This window comes from Protopterus annectens, chromosome 3.part0 (assembly GCF_019279795.1).
Source record: "Protopterus annectens isolate FY-2018-M chromosome 3.part0, PAN1.0, whole genome shotgun sequence".
NCBI lineage: Eukaryota > Metazoa > Chordata > Ceratodontiformes > Protopteridae > Protopterus > Protopterus annectens.
The window spans coordinates 1,515,051,984-1,515,077,443 of NC_056731.1; the positions used below are offsets into that span (position 1 = coordinate 1,515,051,984).

Below are 25,460 nucleotides of genomic sequence, written 5' to 3' on the forward strand. Positions count from 1 at the left end.
TTATTATTATTATTATTATTATTGTTATTGTTATTATTATTATTATTATTATTCAGAGACTGCAAGCCAATGCGATTTGTTACAAAACCACACATTTTATGAGGAATAGACCAAAAATATAAGGAAAATTTGTAGACAACTGAGGTAGAGCTATGCTGTCTGCCCAACACACACACACAGACACACACACACACAAAATATATAGCACATACACATTAACTGTAGGCGATATGCTATAGAGCAAAGCTGGAGTTTTTTGAGACAGTCAGTGTAGGGCATCTGTTTGAGGCCAGTAATCCTCTTTGTGAGGTACTTCTGTGGCCTTTCCTGCTGCTGCAGATGTCGTGTGAGGTACATTCCAAAAGGGGCATTGTACTCTATAATGGGTTTAATGAGTGCCGAATAGAGGGGAACAATGATCTCTTTTTTCCTGGATGAGAACCCTTTTGTGATGAGGTGTGACTACTGTGGCGATGTGATTATCAAAGGAGAGACTACTGTGCTCTTGGGTCCCAAGGTCTCTTATCACACATTCAGCGTTAAGTAGAATGCCGTTTATGTGGCAGTTCATGGGTACAGAGTTTTTACCAAAGGGGATGACAATGCACTCTTTGGCACTGAGCTTGAGGCCATGCCTCTGGCACCAGGCATCTGTCTCAGTGAGGCCATTCTATAGGATGTCCACATCATTTGGGGACTCAACTATGGCTTCTAGTTTGCAGTCATTTTCGAAGTTCTTAAGTCAGAGGCCTTCTGTGTTAGCCTGTACTTCAGAGAAGTAGATACCAGACAGGTCCCAGGACTGAACCCTGTGGTACTCCACTTGTCACTGGTTTGAAGTCAGATTTGGAGTCTGCAACTTATTTAGAATATTGTAAAAAAATGTGCTGTGGGCAACACAAAATCCTGAATAATATAATTGAGATAATGAATATGTACCTTAATCTTGATGCACCATATACCTACTAAATAGTGATATATCATTGCCAGTATAGGTGTTTATTCTTATATATTTTTTTATAAAAACGGGTTCATATTCCAGTTTATTAGAATAATTGTGTGTTCAAATCTAGTGGAAGTCAGTTATAGTCCTTGTATTCATACACACTATTTAGAAGGTATATGGTGCATCAAGATTAGGGTACATATTCATTATCCCAATTATGTTATTCAGGATTTTGTGTTGCCCACAGCACATTTTTTTACAATATTCTGCAAGATTATATTATTTTATTATGTAGATCAACTTTATGTATTACATTCCTGTTTTTGTGAATTACTTGTTATTTGTATTATATTATACTCATTTCTATGTTACTGGGGACTTTATGGTTTGTCTCAGCATGTCCCCAGTACAGTACAATATTTATAGCTCATTTTTATTTTTTATATTTGTGAGTTGCTATTTATGTATACTATTTACATTTATACTCTTGTTCATTTTGTTTTATGTTTCTTGTATATTATTTACCATATATGTTAATATATATTGTCAATGGAGGTTTACATAACTTTGATGATGATACTTATGTATATATATTATATATTATTAGGATTGAAACACCAGCCTTAGGGTTGGACCATACCATCTTTCCATTGGTTGGTGGTATGTATAAATATTCATGAGTTTTTTGTGCATGAGAAATGCTTTTTCACTGAGGAAGGCTGCAAAGTCGAAACCGGTTTGAATAGGATTACTATGTATTTAGTGGCATTTCATGCCTGAATTATAGTTATTTTCAGTTAAACAGTTTATAGCTGCATTTTCTGGCCTCTGGTGTTTTTTTTGATTGTGGTTTGGCCGGGCATACCATACTGGCGAGGCGTGGAGTTTACATTGTTTGGTTTGGACCTCGCTGTTGGACTGCAGCATCTAACTTTCGATAGAAGGAGGATTCCTTCCCCTTATACTTTTTATCACCGACCATTGGAATATATTGGTAGTAAGTGATCATCATCGAGCCTCTGTGTCTTTTGGATGTAACTATCCACCATAAGAACAAGAGTTGGATTCATCTGCTGTTCTTCTTATATGTGACTTTGGCGTTATGGCATCTTAGGATCTTCAGGAATAATACTACAAGTCGTTTGTGGGCCAATAGGTTACCGGAGGTTTGTTTTCCTCTTTCTTATCATTTCTTGGTGTATTTGGATGAAAACCATTCAATTGGGACATCTTGGTGCTATAAAAAGCAAACGCTAATCAACATTTAGACGCCAAGTGGCCATTTTCTTTGGTTTATCTCTGTCTGCAGTGAGCAACACTCTTGGGACTACGCTAATATTAATGAGCAATTCTTTTGGTTATATGAAAATGTAAAGGGATAACAACACTTTTTGGACTTTGTTTGTCATACAACAAGCTATCATTTTGGAAATGTTTGGATATTTGCGGGTCCAAACATCAGTTTAAGATACCAAAGAATTTTCTTGAAAAAATATGGCAACTTATGGGCAATGATTTTGCAATTGACATCACTTTGGCTCTATTCAGGTATTGTGTCTGTGTATTACTTCACAAAGTTATACTTTTGGAACTGTTTGATTGTTTGTGGGTTCAAAATCAGTTCAAGATACCAATCACTATCCTTGAAGAATATGGCAACTATTGGGCAGTGACTTTGCGATTAATATCACTTTGGCTCTATTCATGTACTGTGTATGCGTACAACTTCACCAGATTACGGATAATTGCGGACTGAACTATAATATCGAGGAACTAAACCATCTTGAATAAATTACAAAAAAACGGTTTTGTTATAGTACACAGCTATGTAATATCTATCTCATGGCAATTTTGCATATTTCTTAAACATCATATGATTTGGTTTGTGATGGGTGAACTATTGGTGGGCCACTATACAAATAATATCATATGTTGTTAAATTGAATATATGTAGTATATTGCTCTATGTCTATGGTTTGTCCAGCATTGACATTTAAAAGTATACAGTTTTTAAGGTGCCATATCTCACAATACTATATTTGGGAGAAGGACTTTTTTGGATAGGGCAAATGTTGATGCATAAGTGAATTAGCTGTTTGGATGCAGTTATCTCATTACTAATTCAAAGAGTAGTATACTGGTCTCTTTGTAGAACATTTCACTCCAGGTTATATTGAATTACCCTTTGGTATCAAGTATTTGATGATAACAAGCTGTCAGATGCTTATTTATTCTATATTACAACCTATTGACTAGCTTGATTCATTCAGGGTATTTTCAGAACTTTAAGACTTTAACAGTCACACTAAGGCTTGAACAACATTTAGATCATTCTCATCAAAAGTAGTGCTTGATTTGTGTATTTGGCCATTTTTTGGCTAGTTTTTTCATATATATATTACTAACATCCTGTTCTGTATGAGATTGATATTTGCTCAGGTGCTTAGACTGCAACATACATATTGGGAAGCGACAAGAACCTAGGGGCCCCAGTTATATAACTGACAGTCTTTATTTTCTAGATTTGTTATTATTTAATAATTCAGTTAATACTGATACAGCATCTGTGGCTTTACACATATGTTTATCGGAATAAGTGTTTATCAGGGATAGGACCAACATATGTTTTGGTATTTTACTGTTTTTTACACATGGCAAAGCAATAGGAATTTGAGTGTAGTTGATATTCAATTCGCTGTCTGGAATTTTGAATATGTGTTCATAGACAACTTTAGTTACACTGGTGCAATACTAACTGCACAACATTTATGATAATTGGAACAAATATTTATGTGTTGTTGGTTTGGCCCGGCCTCTTTCTGGTTCTGCCACTTAGCTAATAATTGACCACTAATCTAATTAGTTTTTCAGACCTCGGTACCTGAGGTATACCCTGTTTTTATTTGGTCCTTTCGGAACGCTGTAACATTATTATTGGGTCCAATTCTTTGGACAGTCTGATCAGCTTACTTTTTGTTCAGTCCACTTATTGCATTCCCTTTGGGTCCTTGAGATCATATTAACAATTATGGATTTGGATAACATCCTTCAAGGATTATGTGCTGATTATTAATACATCGGATGGATGTGATTTGGCTTTTCAGAATCTTAATAAAGGTTTAAAAAACCTTAGAGCCAGTATCTGGCATCTCAGACTATTCCATGCGTATATTCACAAGGACATGGCCCCTAGAGGTCTTAGAATACGCCTGCAGCCGATGGTTAGTAGATCTGAAGAGAGACTAACCACAGAATGGAATCAGGCATCCATGATGTTTGTCAAGATTTTGGCCTCCTACTATGAAAGAAAAATTAACATTAATCTATCAGAAGTTAAATCCATCTGTGAGGAATGTAACAAATATCAGTCACATTCCACATATGAAAGCACAGTGATCAGGTTGTCTAAAGAACTAGCTGCTTACGAGAAACTAACCAAAGATAGAAAAATCAAAAAATTTAACAGGGACATCACAGATTACAAAAGGGGATGTCCTTTTGATACCCATAGATCTGTCAGATTTATGGACACGAGTCAAGGATTGGCAAGGGGCAGAACCAGAAAGAGACCTAGGTCCATCCTTAAACACAATGACAAATTTTTGGCCAGTACTTCGGGGGAGGAGGAATCCTCCTACACCGATAATGAAAATGCCCAGTTCCAAGAGTCACCAATGCGAAAAAGGTCCAAATCTGCACACCCTTTAGAAGGGGAAAAAGGCGGCGGGGCGGCCGCACACATCAACATGGGAAGCAGAACAGATTCGGTAGAGGGATTGATAGAAACCCTACTGAGACAATAGAATCCAAATACATAAATGTGTTAAATTTGTCTGATGTAATTTTGACTAACGAACAACAGGAGTTACAGAATAAAGGTTTGGGATTTGTACCAAGTTTTTTTTGTGATGAATATAACATTGTGTCTGATGTTATGAATTTCTGTCGTAACCTTAATCTCAAAATATTTTTTTCAGATCAAACTTCACAGATATCTCAAAGATCTAATGATTTCAAATTTCATAAATCTCAATTCCAACCCCCAATGAACAAACATGTGTCCATTTTTCAACAATCAGTTTTAAGGGATTTACATTTCCCACATTTTGAATCACAAATCATGGACCAGAACATCTCTTCATCTGAAAAAAATGGCTTTAGCAGAATTAAGGAATAATCATAATATAGCAATACTACCGGCCGACAAAGGAGGGGCGGTTGTGATTTTGAACATGAGTTATTATCTTAAAGAAGGTTTGGAACAATTATCGGATACCAAATGTTATATGCACATGTCAATAGATCCCACTACCAATTTCAAAAAATAAATTGACACATTTTTGAATTTGGCGGAGGAAGAAGGCATTATTACTCAAAACACAGTTAAACATCATTGGAACCCCAAAAACAAATTCTGTACCTGCTTCCCAAAATACACAAATCTATTTCAAAACCACCTGGTAGACCAATTGTGTCAGGTATTGGTTCTCTCACAGAACCACTTTCTATGTTTTCGACACAACATCTTAAACCGTTATTGAAAGTGGTTAGGGCCAGAATACAGGACACCACTCGGTTTTTACAAATCATACAAGGTACTCAACTTGAACCACATTGGCTTATGTGCATGTTGGATGTTAAATCATTATATACCAGCATACCCCATTGGGCAGGGTTACAGGCGCTACAATATTGGTTAGAACATTCTAACCTATATCTGCCAGGTTTTAACACACTGATCATTTGCATGGCTGAACATGTGCTTAATAAGAATGTTTTTTAATTTCAAGGAGAATGCTATTGGCAACTTCAAGGTACTGCTATGGGGGCATCCTTTGCTCCCATATACGCCGATCTATTTATGGCATACTTTGAAGAATGCTTGATATACAATCAACTTCATAACATATATATGGTGGAAATTCATATATGGCGCAGATACCTAGATGATTGTTGGATGGTGTGGCGTGCTGATTCTACATATTTGAAAGAGTTTGTGGAATATCTCAGTGGTAATATCTGGGGTATACAATTTACCATAACATACAACTCCAACACCATTGACTTTTTGGATGTAACAGTCTATAGGAATAATGACCACACATTGAGTACTAAACCTATAGGAAATATCCACAATATAACAATCTACTCCATGCATCTAGTATGCATCCACGCCACACCATCCGCAACATACCTAAATCCCAATTTCTGAGGATTAAACGTATCAGTTCTTCTAAGAGGGATTTTGAGGAAGCCAAATCGGATCTCCAAAACAGATTTTTGGAAAGGGGATATCACCGATTTGATATTATGTCAGCCAGCACATGGTCGGATAAGCAGGACAGAAACACGTTACTGGAGTATAAGAAACACCAACTGACAGAACAGGAATCTTCATTAAGGTTTGTTACTACATATGGTAGAAACCACAAAGTTATCAGAAGCATTCTTGATGCTAATTGGAACATACTATTAGCTAACGATAATCTTGGGAATCTTCCGGGCCCCAAATGCCAGTTTTCCTACAGACGGGGCAAAACCTTAGGAGCCTTGTTTTCACATTATAAGCACAAAGAAAGTGGGGGTGCCATCTATAAACAGATGACTATTTCTGGAGACCAACTTTTAGGCACTTTTCCATGTGGCCATTGTGCATCTTGTAATCAAGTAAGTAAAGTAAAACAATTTACCAGTGCAAACACAAGTAGAGTGTATGACCTTAGAGTTTTTGGTAATTGCAGTAGCAGTTGGGTTATATATTTGGCAACATGACAATGTTCAGCATTCTATGTAGGGCAAACATCACGCTCACTTAGAGTTAGGATGGGGGAACATAAAAGTGACATCAGGAACAAGAAAGAGATCAATGCTCTGTACCGACACACCCTCAAACATCATAATGCCAAATTCATGTTCATGATTATAGATAAAAATCACTGGAGACAGGAGTAACCGACAGGGGTGGTACAGTATTTAGAACCACAAAGAGAAATATTGGATTATTTACCTTGGGGCTCTTTTTCCCCCTGGCCTTAATGACCATTTATAATTGGGATTGATTGTAAATACTGGAACCAGCCTATAGACGTGGGGGATTACATTGGTTTATGAACTATGAATCCAAATAAATTAATAGCCCAAGCTATGTACTTTTACATTACCATAGGCTACATTGTCCAGTTACATATCATTTACCCTTTTTTTTCGTTTTTTTTCATTTATCAGCATATCATTGCCAGTATAGGTGTTTATTCTTATATATTTTTTTATAAAAACGGGTTCATATTCCAGTTTATTAGAATAACTGGGTGTTCAAATCTAGTGGAAGTCAGTTATAGTCCTTGTATTCATATACACTATTTAGAAGGTATATGGTGCATCAAGATTAGGGTACATATTCATTATCCCAATTATATTATTTAGGATTTTGTGTTGCCCACAGCACATTTTTTTACAATATTCTGCAAGATTATATTATTTTATTATGTAGATCAACTTTATGTATTACATTCCTGCTTTTGTGAATTACTTGTTATTGGTATTATATTATACTCATTTCTATGTTACTGGGGACTTTATGGTTTGTCTCAGCATGTCCCCAGTACAGTACAATATTTATAGCTCATTTTTATTTTTTATATTTGTGAGTTGCTATTTATGTATACTATTTACATTTATACTCTTGTTCATTTTGTTTTATGTTTCTTGTATATTATTTACCATATATGTTAATATATATTGTCAATGGAGGTTTACATAACTTTGATGATGATACTTATGTATATATATTATATATTATTAGGACTGAAACACCAGCCTTAGGGTTGGACCATACCATCTTTCCATTGGTTGGTGGTATGTATAAATATTCATGAGTTTTTTGTGCATGAGAAATGCTTTTTCACTGAGGAAGGCTGCAAAGCCGAAACGGTTAGAATAGGATTACTATGTATTTAGTGGCATTTCATGCCTGAATTATAGTTATTTTCAATTAAACAGTTTATAGCTGCATTTGCTGACCTCTGGTGTTTTTTTCGATTGTGGTTTGGCCGGGCATACCGTACTGGCGAGGTGTGGAGTTTACATTGGATGGTGTTGAAAGCCTTGGAGAGGTCAAGATAGGCGGTATGAACCACCGTACCCTCGTCTAAGGCTTTGGTGACTGCCTCAAAGACGTCAGTCAGGTTCAGAAGGTATGATCTGCCTTTCACAAACCCAAACTGGTTGGGGTCCAGAGTTTGGAGGTTACCAATGTCTTTGTTTATGAGTTCCATGATGATACGTTCCATGGCCTTGCAGACCAGGCTCGTCAGGCTAATAGGGCGATAGTTCCAAGGATCAGTGGTGGCTCCCCCTTTGTGGAGTGGGATAACTATTGCTGTGCACCATTCAGTGGGCAAAAAGCCTGACATGAGACTATGATTGAACATGGTGCTTAGGTGGGGAGCCAGTTCATTCTGAAGTTCATGTAAAATGCAGCCTGGGATGCTATCCGGTCCCATGGATGATGTGTTTTTGGTTTTAGTGATTGCAGCTTTTACCTGCATAGATGTGATTACAGGGACTCTGCATTCTTCCTGTATAGATATGGCCCTTTTACGGGGTTAGAGGTGGGGGGGGGTAAAGTTAGCACTGAACCTATCTGCCAGGATGTTGGCAATATCACTTGGTTCTGTAATTTTAATGCCATTGTGCTGTAACTCAGAGCAGATCTGGGTGTTGCCATTGAGATTCCTGACATAGCTATAGTATGCTTTGTGGTTGCCCTTAGAATCAGTGGCAATTTTCTTTTTGTAGCTAGCTTTGGAGGATCTTATAAGGGATCTCAGCTTCTTACTGAGGCTGACCAGGGAGCTCCTCCACTCATTGAATTTTACTCTCTTTTGCAACAGTTTCCTCCTTCTGTTGTCGAGTTTGTTTATGGCAATGGATGACCAGATTGGCTTCCTTTTTTTGGAGGCTAGAGTCTTAGTTTTGTTTAGGATAGCACTATCCATGCACTCGTGTAAGTGCTTATAGAATGCATTTGTATAAGATTCAGCAATCGTAACTCTATTGTCCATCTGCATGGGTGTCATGAAGTTCACCACTTCTGTCTTAAGAAGCATGAATTTGGCTTTGGATAAATTCTTTACCATGGTTTCCTTAATGGTGGGTTGGGTCGGGATGTGGATATCTAGTGTGATTGGCTTATGGTCGGATCTGACCAATGAGGAGTTGATTTCAGATGTGGAACACCGGTGACTGATGTTGGTAATGACTAGGTCTAGGATATTGTTGCCTCTGGTGGGGGCCTGGATAAGTTGATCCAGGACATTGGAATTTATGAATTCCAGAAAGCGTTGAGTGAAGGAGTTGGTACATGAGTAGTTTTCCCAGTTAATGGCGGGGTAGTTGAAATCGCCCATTATTAGGGTGTTTGGTTGAACCCTAATATTTTTCAGTATATCAAGAAAAGAGGAGTGGGAATACTGGGGCATTGTGGGGGATCTGTAACAAGTTACAGTTTGGATTGCAGTTTTGCCCAGAGTTAGTTGCACTTGGATAACCTTGGATGCATTATGCTGCACAACTAGCCTGGAGGTGTGGATATCCTTAATGAATATGGACATGCCTCCACCTTTGGTGTTCTGGTCCAGGTTACATGGCCGAAAAGTGTGGTATGAGTTATAGCCTGGTAATGCAGGGGTGCTCTCTAGAGCCATGAACCAGGTCTCAGTCACTGCACAGATATTGATGTTCTCCATTTTAAGGAGTGCCTCGAGTGAGTGCATTTTGAGATTTAGACTTCTAGCATTGAGTAGCATTACCCTCAGTTTTTGCTTGCCTTTCCTGTTATGGTGGTGAATTTGTCATTTGAACCTTGCCTAAAAAAGGCACTATAGGGGTGCCAAGAGTCTTAGCCAGTATTCTAAATCCCAGGGGCGACAGGTGCAGGCCATCTCTGGCAAAGCATTGTGGTCTGTTGACCATGTCGTCCCAGGCAGACAAATACTGGATCCCCTTAGAATGAAACCAGAAGCTTAGCCAATTGTTAATCATTTTGTCCTTGTACTGTGGTATCATTTTGGGTGAGGGCAGGATGCTACTCAGGGCTAGGGTCGTACCTGCTGGGCTACAAGTTCGGAGAGTTCTTCCACATCTCTTTTCATGTAGTCCAGGGAGGTAAGTCTCAGGTCATTCACACCAACATGGACAATGACAGAATCATATTTGTACTTGTTGTGGAGTGACCTGAGTGCGTGGGTTATGTGGTGGATCCTGGCACCCAACAGGCAGCTGACAGTAACCTTCTCCTGGTTTTGCCTGGTGAGTGGGACATCAGTGTGTCTGACTATAGAGTCACCTATGACTAGTGTGTTGGGTACGTTGGTTTGCCTTATTGGCTGTGGTTTATTGGCACACTGAGTCTGTGGGCTATTTGTCCTTTGGGTTGTGTTGGGGGGTGGAGGTTGCTTGCGTTTCTGATTTGGAGGTATCTGTTGCTTGAGTAGATTATTATTGAGAGCCTCTGCAAATGTTTTTGTCTTTCTATGTGGGGATTTTGTTGGTATAGGTTTAGTGGGACTATGTGATGAGTGTGGTGTGGTGCAAGTGTTTACCTTCTCCTCTTGACTGTCAAGTTCAGTCTTGGTTGGATAGAGATTTACCTCCAGTTTGGCTAGATTTGAGTTGCATATTTGTTTTCTACAATGACTTGCTGCATTGAAGGGAGTTTTGATGTCTTCTCTTTGGTCATGCATGCTAATACAATCCTTTTGGAATTAAGTACAGAGGAGTAAAGCTATAGACTGTTAATGAGTTGCTTCCTGTGATTCAGGGTTTGATTCCATCAGATTTCATTTGCCTAACTGTGTGACTCTGAGCATATCAGTTAACAACAGTATTCCTCAGCAGAGTCTGAAAATGGCCCACGGGGACCGGTGCTGTACCCCTGTTAATAAATAAATGTATTTGTAGCCCTGCATTATTTTTTCTAGTCTGTTACAGAAGTCCAGGGCTCTCAGTCTTGATAGTCTTCAGGTCATTCATTTATATGATGGTGAATGATGGTGAACAGCAATAGTTGATGGTCCTGGCTTCCCAAGTGACTGCTTATTTCAAGGTCTGTACCTCTGTTTTCCATTCAGCTTGAGGTATGTGGGACTAATCTGCCCTAAAGAAGTATATATTTTCTATTTTTCATCATCAGATTTGAATTAAACAATAATTGAATTCAGTTCGGAATACAGTTTGAATAAATTGCTTTAAAATTGCTACACACTCAAGTGTGCTAGCTTGCACTGCACTTGAATTGTTTTTAGTGCTGTTTTAGTTGCTTTTCTGTAACCAAAAAAAAGTCTAAGCTTGTTAACTGCCTTTCCTGTAACTTAGTCTAGTCCAGATACAGATTTGCTGTATCCAGGACTGTTTGTAAGCTTCTGAGCCCCCCAAGCCTTTCTGTGTTGGGGGGAAGCCATCTAGCTTATCAGTGGGAGTGGTAAGCACTAGGTAACCTATCTACCACAAGAGTGGTTTCTGGCCCAGAAATTGTAGTTTATTGGCTGTTTGGACAGTTTTTCCATCTCTTTCAACTTTCTAGTCTAAAAGCCCACATTTGCGCTTGTTTCCTGTCTTTCCTGTAGCTAGTCTAGTCCAGATACAGTTTTGCTGTATCCAGGACTGTTTGTAGGCTTTTGAGCCCCCCAAGCCTTTCTGTGCTGAGGGAAGCATTCTAGCTTATCAGTGGGAGTGGTAAGCACTAGGTAGCCTATCTACCACAAGAGGAGTGGTTTCTGGCCCAGAAATTGTAGTTTATTGGCTGTCTGGCCAGTTTTTTCTATCTCCTTCAACTTTCAGGTCTAAAAGCCCGTGTTTGCACTTTTCTCACCTTTCCTGTAACTAATCTAGTCCAGATACAGATTTGCTGTATGCAAGACTGTTTGTAAGCTTCTGAGCTCCCCCAAGCTTCTCTGTCTCAGACGGAAGCCTTCTAGCTTGTCAGTGGGAGTGGTAAGCACTAGGTAGTCTATCTACCACAAGAGGAGCGGTTTATGGCCCAGAAATTGTAGTTTATTGGCCATTTGGGCAGTTTTTTCCATCTACTTCAACATTCTTGTCTAAAAGTCCACATTTGTGCTTTTCCCGCCTTTCCTGTAACTAGTCTAGTCCAGATACAGATTTGCTTTATCCAAGACTGTTTGTAAGCTTCTGAGCCCCACAAGGCTGTCTGTGTTGGAGGGAAGCCTTCTAGCTTGTCAGTGGAAGTGGTAACCATTAGGTAGCCTATCTACTACAAGAGGAGGAGTTCCTGGCCCAGAAATTGTAGTTTATTGGCTGTTTGGGCATTTTTTTCCATCTCCTTCAACTTTCTGGTCTAAAAGCCCATGTTTGCACTTTTCCCGCCTTTCCTCTAACTAGTCTAGTCCAGATACAGATTTGCTGTATCCAGGACTGTTAGTAAGCTTCTGAGAGGTGCCAGAGTCTGCTCTTCAATTTTACCCTTAGATCTGCTAGTTCTCTCCTCTTCTGCACTCTTACTAGGTTATTAGGCTAGCACTTTACCATACCAGACTTCTTTTAGCAATTATTGTAGCACACAAAAGTGCTACCAGCACTAAACGTTCTACAAGGAAACAGATCCAGTACTTATTATTAATGCCCACCCCTCCAGGCATGTCTAAAGGTCAGTTCCCTGTGCTTTCTCCTAGTCACCTGGTGAACTCGGGCATCCTGAGGCAACGTAGCAACTGCCTCATGTACACCAACAACCCTCTCCTGTTACCTCCCAACACTCAGACTTGTGAGAGATGCACTTATATATCCAAATTGGAAGCCACGCAGTCTCCAGCCAAGACCAGATTAGTTGGTCAAGAGGAGAAGGTCAAATCTTGCACAACACCACATGGAACACATAGTCCTCCAGAACACAGACCAGCACTGCCTTCACATAAAAACACAAACCACACACCCACCTTCATGGAGGCTCTCAATAAAAATCTACCCAAACAGCAGAGGCTTCCAAGGCAGAAATGCACTCAACCGCCACAATACAACACTAATCATGAGACACATAACTCTCCTAAACAGTGTGCCACTCAACCAAAGCCCCTAAGGCAAAACAGCATGCCCAGCACACTAGTCATAGGTGACTCGATAGTGAGGCACACTGATGTCCCACTCACTAGGCTGAATAATAAGAAAGTAACAGTCAGCTGCCTGTCAAGCACCAGGATCCTCCACATAACGCACGCACTCAGGTCCCTCAACAACAGGTACAAATATGGCTCTGTCATTGTACATGTGGGTGTGAATGACCTAAGACATACTTCCCTGGACTACATGAAAAGAGACATGGAGAAGCTCTTGGATTATGTAGCCCAGGCAGGTAGGATCCTAGCCCTAAGCAGCATCCTACCATCACCCAGAATGATACCGCAATACAAGCAGAAAATGATTGATTTCAACAATTGGCTAAGTTTCCGGTGTCATTCTAAGGGGATCCAGTATCTGTCTGCCTGGGATGACATGACTGACAGACCTCGATGCTTTGCCAGAGATGGCCTCCATCTGTCACCCCTGGGGTTCCAGATACTGGCCAAGGCACTTGCCACCCCTATAGTGCCTCTTTTAGGCGGTGTTCCAACGACCAAATTACCACTGTAACAGCTACAAACAAATGCAATTTTGGGTCATGCTGCTCAAAGCTAGAAGTCTAAATCTCAAAATGCACTCACTCGAAGCACTTATTAAAATGGAGAACATCGACATTTGTATTGTAACAGAGACCTAGTTCAAGCCATCAGAAAGCACCCCTGCACTACCAGCCTATAACTCATTCCACACCTTTCGGCCCCAGAACTTGGACTGAAGCTCCAAAGGCGGTGGTGTTTCCATATTCATAAAGGATGCGCACACCTCCAGACTGGTAGCCCAGCATAATGCATCAGAGATACTTCAGGTGCAGCTAACACTGGGTAAGACAGTGATTCAGGTTGTAGCCTGTTATAGGTTCCCAACCATGTCCCAAGACCCTCACTCCATGTTCCTAAGCACTCTGGAGAATATAATGGTCCAAACTAACACTCTCATACTGGGTGACTTCAACTACCTCTCCATTAACTGGGAAAACTGCTCATGTACCAATACACTTGCCCAACGTCTCCTGGAATTCATTAATTCTAATGCCCTGGACCAGCTTGTTCTTACCCCCACTAGAGGTAGCAACATCCTTGACCTGGCCATTACTAACATGGGTGACCATTGCTCTACACCTATAGTCAACTCCTCCCTGGTTAGATCCGAGCACAAACTAAACACCTCAGAAATCCATATCCCTCCCACCCACCCCACACCCCGCAAAGGTAACCACCATGAAAAACTTCTCCAAAGCTAACTTTGGGCTCCTAAGAACAGAGGTGGCTAACTTTACGGCACCCATGCAAATGGAGAATAGTTGCATGACAGCTGAATCATACACCAATGCACTGTACGAACATGTAAACAAATGCATGGATCTCACCATACCCAATAGAACCAAGATACCCTCCTCTGAAAAAAAAAAGCCAATCTGGTGGTCCCTGGCCATAAACAAACTTTACAACAGAAGGAGGAAACTGATGCAGAATAAGATGAAGTCCCAAGACTGGAAAAAACTTCCTTATCAGCCTCAACAAAAAGTTGAGATCTCTCATCAAATCCTTTAAAGCTAGCTATGAAAACAGAATTGCACCAGATAGTAAAGACAACCACAAGACCTTTTATAGTTATGAAAAGAACCTCCACAGCAATACCCAGATTTTCTTTGAGCTACTGCACAACGGTACTTCCTATAGCGAGCCAACAGATATTGCCAATTTACTGGCCAACAGATTCAGTGCCAGCTTTACCCCTCTATCCCTGCCAAAGGATCAATCACAATACCAGTAGATTGCCAGGCACCCAGTATTACTGCTGTACAGGTTAAAACAGCACTGTCCAAGGCCAAGAATACAGCTTCTATGGGACCTGACAATATCCCTGGCTCTGTTCTACATGAACTACAGAGTGAACTGGCACCTCACCTGTGTGCCCTGTTCAATCACAGCCTCACCTCAGGCTTTGTCCCAAACAAATGGCACACTGTTACAGTCATCCCCCTCTACAAAGGAGGAGTGACTACAGACCCTGGGAACTATCGCCACATTAGCCTGACAAGTCTGATATGCAAAGCTGTGGAATGCATCATTATGAACCTAATAAGCGATGATATACGGAATCTCCAAATTCTGAATCCCACACAGTTTGGTTTTGTGAAGGGTAGATCATGTCTGCTCAACTTGATCGACTTCTTTAAGTCAGTCACACGAGCTGTGGATGAAGGCAAGGTGGTTCATACAGGCTACCTTGATCTGGCCAAAGCCTTTGATATCTTTCCCCACTCAGGAATCATAGAAAAACGCACTAAGCTAGGCATCAATCCCTATCTCACTAGGTGGGTAGCAAACTGGCTCACAGATAGAACCCACAGTGTGAAAGTAGCTGACTCCAAGTTAGACTGCTGACCAGTCATGAGTGGAGTCCCACAGGGATCAGTTCTGGATCCTCTCCTGTTTGGTATCTACTTCTCAGACGTCCAGGCCAACACAAAGGGACTCTGGCTGACAAAGTTTGCAGATGATTGCAAGTTGGGAGCCATTATCAACTCCCCAAGTGATGTTGATATCCTACAGAAAGGCCTCATTGACACCAACCGGTGTCAGAACTATGGCCTTAAGCTCAATGCCAAAAAATGTGTTGTCATCCCCTTTGGGAAAAACCCAGTTCCCATGAACTACCACATTGATGGTAGTCCACTGAACACAGGAGGCGTTATAAGAGATATGGGAATACATGTTGACAGCAACCTCTCTTTTTACCACCACACTACCACTGTGGTCAGAAAGTCCTTCTATGTGGCACATCTCATTACTAAGGGTTTTGCATCCAGGAAGAAAGAGGTCATTGTCTCTTTCTACTCTTTCCTATTAGGCCCATCATCGAGTGTAATGCCCCATTTGGCATGTACCTCACTAGACACCTGCAACAACTGGAGAGGCTATAAAAGTACCTAACAAAGAGGATCCTAGGCCTTAAACACTTGTCCTCTATGGACAGAGTCAAAAAACTCCAACTATTCTCTGTCTCATATCTCCTACTTAGAGGCAATCTCTGCTTGACTTACAAGGCCATATCTGACCCAGCTCTGTTAGAAATGCTACATCTAAAGAAATCCCAATCCCTCCAGACCACATGCTCCAGAGACCTCAACCTCATTACCACAATCAACAGAATGTGCTGGAGGGACAGGTTCATAACCCAGAGACTGCCCATGCTATGGAATAGACTTTCCATACATGTCAAACAGAGCACCTCACTGGCTTTCTTCAAGAGAAATCTTGATGAGTGGATGGAAAATAGAAAATTCACCCCAGGAAATCACTCCAGTGGCTCTACTTGACAGAGGCACTGGAAACTAAGGTCAGGTGGCATGATGCCAGGGTAATCCCATGGGCTCGGTTTGTAAAGGCTCCAGGGCTATTAGCCTAGTACACACCTATGAACCTATGAACCTATAAACCAAGAATTTTTTTTGTCTGTAAATGCCAGTAGTTTTCAACATGGCATCTTGACCTCAGGGAACCGCAGTTCACAATGAACAAGAACTGTAGAGAACTCAACCCCTTTAGAGTTTTATATTTTAGCCGCCTACCATTTAGAATACCGATATTTTGCATGTATTGATTAGCTTACTCATTTTACTGATGTAGTCGTGACTAAGAATGGCAAATGGAAACTCATCAAAATAAAACATTAAACTGCTTTTGTTTTTGCCTGCGCACTTTAGCTTGCAGTACCGATGTGAAATCACAAGTAAAATAAAATCTGTTTTTAGTTGTAAGTCCTCTGGTTTTCAGTAGTGAAGTGCCAGTCAGTCAAAGAGTAGTGGAACTTAATTTTCTGTTATAGATATAGCAGTGACCCACTCACCAGCCTGGTCAAGGAGAAGATAATGGTTAGTTGTTCATCTGGATCCGGGATCTGCTAGATTAAGCACACACTCAAGTCACTGCACCACAGGCACCAGCATAATTGTGTCTTCGTTCACGTGGGTGGAAATGACCTGAGATGTACCTCACTGAACTATATGAAGACAGACTTTATGGACCTCTCTGAGTATGTGTCTCAGACAGGTATGTGTCTTGCATTAAGCAGCATTCTACTTTCACCAAGGGTGATGCCACATTATGAACAAAAAGTGATTAACTTTAACAATTGCTTAGTTTCTGGTGTCATTCCAGGGAAATTCAGTATTGGAGGACATGATTAACAGACCACATTGCTTTGAAAAGGATGGTTTGCTGTTGTCCACCGTGGGCTTTCAGATATTGACTAAAGCTTTATCTATCACTCTTAGAGTCTTGTTTAGGCAATGCCAAATTGACAAAACTAATGACACAGAAAATAAAACCAAAGGAACCCTTAAGGTGTTACTGCTCAATGCTAGGAGCCTTAACAAGAACTCCACACTGTACAAGCCCTTGTCACTCTGGAAAATATAGATATCTATGGCTTTACCAAGACACTGTTTAAAGCCACAGAAAGTACTCCAGCAGTGCAAGGCTTCAGTGCCTTCCATGCATTTAGACCAACAGCCACACAGATGGGGAATAAAGGTGGAGGTGTCTCAGTCTATATTAGCAACAAGTGCACCTCTAGGTTGGTTAAACAGGATGATGCCCTGGAGTTCATCCATGGACAAAGTCCCTTACCATATCCCAGCAAGCTATAGGTCACCATCTGTGCCCCAAAAATCCCAAAACTCATACCTGGACCTGCTGGAGGTGCTCATCATCCAGCCAAATACCCAATTCATAGGAGACCTTAACTACCCCTCTATAGACTGGGAAACATACACTGCTTCTGACTTGCAGGCAAACAATTTCCTGGACTTTATTATCAGAAATATCCTTGGCCAGATAGTACACTCTCCAACCACAGGTTCAAAAATACTGGACCTAGTATTCACCAATATGGGAGAGCGCTGCACCTCCCCTCACTCTTTGTCAAGTCTTCACTGGTGACATTGGATCACAAAGCTGTCTCCTTCAAAATAAAAATCAACTTGGAAAACCCAGAAAAAATTGTAACAGTTAGGAACTATTCTAAAGCAAACTACAGCCTATTAAGTGACAGTTTTTCAAACTTCAGTGCCCTTCAAACCACGGAGCTCATAGTAACCTATGCAGAATTGTTCACAGACATCCTGTATAACCATGTAAATGGCTGGATAGAGGCTACTGTACCTACCAGAAGTAACCCCAAAACAACCCCCAAAAAACAAACCACACTGAAATTATAACATCGACAGTGGATATAACAAAAGGGAGAAAAATCATGGCCAAATCAGAAAGAGCAATTCTCATAATGACAAGAGCTAATTAGGCTAAAGAAAAAACTAAGAGGACTAATTTAATCCAACAAGGCTAATTACAAGTTCAAAATAGCCTCTCAGGCTAAAGGCAACCAAAAGGGCTTCTACAGTTTTGACTGTAACTGGTGGTAATGGTACCACGTTCACCGAGCAGAGTGACATAACAAATCTGCTGGCTGACAAATTGAGCTGTAACTTCACCCCACTCATTTATTGTTGATAAACTCACCAAAAATTGGCATAAATCCCTACATAACTCACTGGATTTCCAGCTGGCTCACAGATAGGATACATGGAGTCAGCATTGGTGAGACCATTTCCACCAAGAGACCATTTACCAGCATAGTACCTCAGGACTCAGTGCTAGGCCTGTTCCTGTTTGGCATCTACTTTTCAGAGGTCAAGGTCAAAGTCAAGGGCCTCTGGTACATCAAGTTCGCAGATGACTGCCAATTGGTAAGTATCATAAATTCCCCCATGACACTAACATCCTGCAAGACAGTCTAACAAAGACAAAATGACTGGTTCCAAAACCACAGATTAAAACTCAATACCTAGAAGTACATTATAGTGCTTTTTGGGAAAACATTCACCCAGGGTAATTACTCCATGAATAAGACACCCCTAAGAGCTGACCCAGTAATTAAGGACCTGGGAATATATGTGGACAGTAATCTGGCCTTTGACCAACACATCGCCAAGTTGTTGTTGTTGTTGTTGTATCTTTCGGCTTTTCCCAGTTAGGGGTCACCAGGTAGTTAGAAAATCATTCTATGTCACCCAACTTACAAATAAGGGCATGATATCCAGTTCCAATGAAGTTATAGTATTGCATTACTTGGCCCTTATCAGACCAATCATTGTGTACAGTGCCCCCTTTGGCATGTACCTGACCAGGCATATGCAATAGTTGGAATGCCCATACAGATTGCCTTAAATCCCTATCTCATACTCAGCCTCCTACAGGTTACTGAGGGACGATCTACACCTGTCCTATCAGACATCCTCAAATTCAGCCCAGATGGACCTTTTGCACATCCACAAAATAAACTGCACCAGAAACACTAGATCCAAGGATTTAAACTTTGCTTGCAACATAAGCAGAACATGCTAACGAAACAGATATGTGTTCAAATTCTCTACTAAATGTCCCTAATTCCCTTCTCTTTAAATCTTGATGACCCCAGTTATTTCTGAAATAAAATATTGAGAGTACTCACTAGTCAGGAGAGAAGGAAACAAAAATGTTATGAATTAATGTCTTTATGTCTATTTTGTATAATCTATTACTAAATGAATTGTTAAACTGTACCTGATTTTTGTTTCCAAGGAACTTATATCTCTGTAAAATATTCTGTTGAAATTTCTTGTATATCATGCTACTGGAGCTTTTCTCCCCAGGCCTCTGCTGAAAATGGATGTGTCCAGTCGGACTTTCCTGGTTAACAAATGTAAAATAAATAAAATGTGTCTTAATCAATCCCCATTTTCTGGAATAGGGTTCCCATCCATGTTGAACAGAGTCCATCCTTAACCCTATTCAAATGTAATAATACCATTGGATTAGTCTGGCCTCCACATCTCTGATAGACAGAGGCTGACAGTAAATGCTCCCTAACTAATGTCCCTCCACACTAAACCTTTAGCAACCTTCTTACTAACATACCCCTCCAAGTAAATGCCCATGTTACATGGGGACACAACTGGGTTGAGTTAAGTGGCTAGGCTTATAAAGGCCCTGGTGTTCATTAGCTTAGTATATATCTGTGAGCCTATGAAGCTATAAGTATATATGCATTATTCAGTTTAATCAGGAGAGGGAGAGGTTTGATCTATTATTTCTGATCAGCTACTTCAGTTGCCCCCCTTCCAACACTTTACTTCTTTGCTACTCCACTTTATCTTTGTTTTCTTAAATGTATCCATCATGTTAGCTCCCTCCAGCTAGTCTGCCATTTCATTAGATTTGTCAATCCTACCACCCTGTCTATGAAGTAGTGCTTCTTTATGTCAAGGTTGGATTGGGTTCCTTTGAGAGTAAAGAACACAATGAGCAAGGCAAAGCCATAAAGCTAAAAACAACCATTATGTGAAGAATGACAGTCAGAGATAGAGATATTTAGCACTTTCATCCTTTAGTTTGTCATAGAACATCCTCAGAACACATACAAGTATGAAATAAGGCAATGTACCATAGTAATTCAAAAAGTATGCTTGAAATCATGTGACATCATTGCCAAATCGAAATAAGGCATTAGATTTGTGAATTAAGTTGTCATTTATCACGTTCAATTTACCTAATGAAAATGTCAGTATTTCATTAGTAAAAGAATTATATGTAAAGTTTAAAGCAAGATAGCATATTTTAAATTATGATAAATATGTAAATCCAGTGTAAAATATTAAATGTTTAAAATGAGTCTAGCAAATCTAACAAAGTCTTATTAATTTAGTGTTACAGTTTCTGTGCCAGCACAAAGCATTTTAAGTTCATTAATTCATTAAGTCTTGTTTTTTTATCTGTAGTCAGCCAAATCTGTCATTCAGCTTCTTTACATTCTAGGACAGTATTATAATTTGCACTAAAACTGTTCATATTGACACTGTCAAAGACAAAAATTTTATTTTTCTAAAATCTTGGCATACCAAGGAATGTTTTGCTAAGGCATTATTTTTGTCCTTCTTCCTAATAGTCAATGTATAGTAATATATTCTCCTTGCCAACGGCCTAACAGTTTTTCCAACATAAAAACTAGAACACATGGAACAGCACACTAAATAAATGACACTGCGAGAATTACAATTGTATCTATCTCTTGCGGTGATGGATCTGTTAAGTGCTTCTAAGAAAACACTAGTACTATTGCTGATGAAGCGACAATATTTGTAATGTCCACATTTGTAGGTTCCTACCTGGATGTTATAGTTGTTATGTTTATCATACTTATTATAACACCACCACCACCCTATCCTCAATCCTGCCTTCCAGCCATTCCTTAAGACATTTCCACTTTTTGCTTTGCACTTTCTCCCTAATTCATCTGTGTAGAATCAAACCTGGGTAAAGCTGAAGTCCATGTACAGTCCACAAACTGGACTGCTGCTGTCTTAATTAATTTGAGAGCCAGCAGTAAAATGAGGACAGGATTGTTTGTCTAGATCTCTTGGCTGTAAACCTATACTAATTTCTAACCTGAGTTTGTTTTCATTCCTGAGGTTGAACAACTTTTTTTGAATAGCTTTTTCACAATATTTCCTAACACTTATGTAAGGTTGAGTGCCACATAAATTGCCAATATACCATTCAATTATTCTTTATGCATTGTACAACTTTTACATGTTTCCAATCCATAAGGGACTCAATGAATAGCTCTAGAGTGGTTCTCCTAAATACGTGGCTACTGTTTTGAATATCTTGTGTGGCACCCCATTCATTTCCTGTCTCTTAGCCTCTCTTTGTGGCCTCATTTCTTTCTCAGTGTTCTTTCTTTCAATTTTCACATCTATCTCTGCTTCCTCTTCTTCAGCTCTCTCCTATGCTGGAAAGAACTTTCATCATCTTTACATAGGTATGTTCAGAATACCTGCCTATTGCTAGAAACTAATTCTCTACTTCTCCTCTGCTTTGATCTTTCTTGGTACTACCTTTCCTCTTACTCACTTCCCACATACCACATTGGATTTTACCTCCAATGCTACTTTATTCTATTTTGCCCAACATACCCCAACACAACTTCAATAGTGTTATTGAAGGCATGTATAGACAAAAAGGACATATTTACAAGTAGTTATACATAATTAACTGGATGATGTTGATAATCAACATTCAGCTAGCTGAGACACAGAAGTGACACATGGAATCTTATATTTCCCAAAGTCTTGTCATCTTTGGGCCCCACACGACAGGATGACAACCAAATCCCTGCTTGCAGTTCTAACTTCATGGCCCTAGCACTCCTGAATAAGTGTGATTCCAGCTTGCCAGTGGCACAGAGTTGGTATTTTCAGTGACTTCACATAAATGCATGTCGTTTATTGTTAACTCAAGAAATATCAGAGAAAAAAAAACAGAATAGACAAAGTTGACAACATAACTTTGATAAATAATGTATTTCCTCTGTTCCATGTAGTTTACATTTTATATTACTGGAGGTCCAAGTGTTCATGATAATAAACACAGCATATACATATGATGCAGAATGTATTACTCAGAAAAGGTTAGCTCACGCTTATGTAAGCATCATGAAATCAGCTTCATTTTTCATTTTTTTCTGTTCTTAGAACAAGCAGATGGTTTATGCCGAAAGCTTGATAAGCCATGCCTTACTCAAAAACCACAGAAACCATGGGATAAAGATGCATGGGAAATTCCAAGAGAATCTATAAAGTTAGTAAAAAAGCTTGGAGCTGGTCAGTTTGGAGAAGTTTGGATGGGTAAGTGGTTTCAATCAAGTTTTGTAGAAGTAAGACTATTTATTTGAGTCAATGAATGAATCATGAATGAATCATACACATGGATGACATAAAATAATCCTTACTTTTGTAGTAAATGAAAATATCAAAATAAGGTCTGCAATGTGTTGCATTTATTTACAAAGAAAAACATCTTACAGAACCATTGATCCTAGGTTATAAGCAAAAATGTTGGTTATACATACTTTTTTGTATTTGTTCCATAAGAAGGAATGTTTCTGTTACTGATTTACCCTACATCATTTATATGAAGGATCTGCTGTGATGGACCTTACATCATTCTAAGATTCATTGACAGAGCTCTAGGTGAGCTTTATGAAAGATGTATAAGTAGTGAATTCCAATATTGCAGAGGAAGTACTTTGCAAGTCACTAACATCTATATCAATTCTGTTGTCATCGACCCTAAAATTTTTCTAAGATACAAAAAAACAGCTCAGAACTGCAAATCTTCTCAGTGTTAATTATGAGGTGAGCATTAAAAGTTGTTGCATCTAGGTTACAATTGTATCTTAAAGGAGAGCACTCATACAGCTAGTGCATAATTCTGCTATGATTTAAATTTCTTATGGCTGGTTAAATATGCTGTATAATGGGATTATGTACCTATACCTGTATTTATTGGTAACCCTACAAAAGTATTCTTTTGAGAACCTCCCCAATAAACCAATGTAAAATAAATAAATCAATATGTTCACGGTATCTGATGGCTTGAAGCACCTGTACTTGCTTGTGAACTGCTACTGCCAATATAGCTTCTTGGATTTTATGTATGCAGTGCCCTTTACAGGGAAGTTTTATATGTCTGGCACTTTATAGATGAACGTAGAAGTCCATTTTTGCAGTGCTATACCTTTCTACCAGTTCTACATCTGAAGTATGAGTTTAACTACCCTTCCCTGAGAGTGCTTATATAACTGGCTTGCATGTTCTGGCAGAATATAGCACTAATAGTACTAGGGTTCCTATTACGTTCTCGAAGTTTTACAACTTCGAATGTCAAATGGTCAAACCCATATGTTCAAAGTTGTAAAACTTGGAAAACATAAAAAAAAAAAAAAAGAGAGAGAGAAAAACTTACCAGATTGTTGTAAACACACCCCACACACCCCGCTCATTAAATATACCAACTCCGAGACTGCACTACAATGCAGTACAGTGTGGAAAAGGAAGATTTCCCTTTACTACACTGTAGCGCAATCTCAGAGTTGGTATATTTAAAGAGCAGGAGGTGTGGGGGTGCAGGGGGGCTTTCCCCCCTTTTTAGAACAGTTAGGAAACATTTTTCTTTTTTTTTATTTTTATTTTTTAGGTATTCAAAGTTTTACAACTTTGAACATATGGGTTCGACCATATGATGTTCGAAGTTGTAAAATTTCGATAAGGTGATAGGAACCCTAGTACTAAGGTGCTAGTAAACCTATTGAAAACTTTTTTTGTCCCCACACCAACTGCATACCTGCCAGCAGAACATCTGCTACCATAGTTACAAACTTTAGTGTCTGCGGTATTACTCCCCCTAATGGCTGGGACAAATTCAGCCATAGGTAGGTTGGGAAGGGGATGGGGAAACACGGAGAGGAGCTTTTAGCCATGTCATTTATGCTACTGTGTTTGTGGGTGATTCTTTGGTATGCCTTGAGAAGTGCTGCTGATATCACACACATCAGCACACATAAAGTCAGTCAGCTCTTGTCCTATGCTCTAATTCTAAATTTAATTGCCAGTCTGTCTTGCATTCATGAAAGGCCACCGTTACCATGGTAGTACCAAACTGCAGAGAGAAGTCCTACCCATTCCTCTCACAATGGACAAGCCAACAAAATTCAACTCCTTCCCATTCCATTCTTTTTAACTCCCTTAGCATTTGAGCCTCTGCTTGATTTCCAGTCATCAAAGACAATGTCAGCCTCCATCCCTCTAAGTACTTACAGAAAACTTCCCATGTCACTGTATCCAGCAAAGTGAACCAACATTCTATGTTCACGTTGACATTAGCTCATAGCATAACACAACTCACCATAACCACTGAGTTCTGTCCCTTCAAGCAAATGTTATACTTTTGATTGTCATCTTCACTTTTGCTTCGGTTGTCTGCAGATCTGTTTTGCTTTTGTGTATCATTTTTTTTTATTTTGTTAAAAGCCTTACTTTTATATGATGCATTATAACTACATTACACTTCTTATTTGCTGTCCAGACCAGAATATCAAATTATAGAAATTTGCAGGCTGTTAAAATCTTGGAGTAAATCCTTTACTTATCCAGGGCTGTATCTCTACAATGCAGTAAAAAGTTATGGGCAAGATATTTGGGTAATCTTCAAACTGCTATTAGTGCATTTTTATTTAGGATTACAAAGAAATAGCTGCATTTTGAATTTCTGTGTGGCAGTTGGCAGTTCTCATTAATTTCTGATGCTTAAAGTAATTGAAATATATCATTTTAGGGCAAATGAATACAGGCTTTATATTGATTGTGCTGATTACTTTTAATTTTTAATCAAATTTTTAAGCCAAGTTTTCTGCCTGCAATAGTGTGATTCAGTGTGGTAATGGGTTAAAACATTCATATAAGTGAAGGTAGGCAAGATATTTGCCTACACTAATA

At 39.4% G+C, this 25,460-nt stretch overlaps 1 protein-coding gene across 2 annotated transcripts in view; it reads left to right on the forward strand.

Moving 5' to 3' along the window:
* Positions 1 to 25,460, forward strand: part of LYN (LYN proto-oncogene, Src family tyrosine kinase) — an 821,134-nt gene that overhangs the window by 577,298 nt on the left and 218,376 nt on the right. For both annotated transcript variants that reach the window (XM_044065544.1, XM_044065543.1), the window contains exon 9: positions 22,659 to 22,811. In XM_044065544.1, coding sequence (XP_043921479.1) covers positions 22,659 to 22,811 — 153 coding nt within the window. The remainder of the gene's footprint in view (positions 1 to 22,658; positions 22,812 to 25,460) is intronic.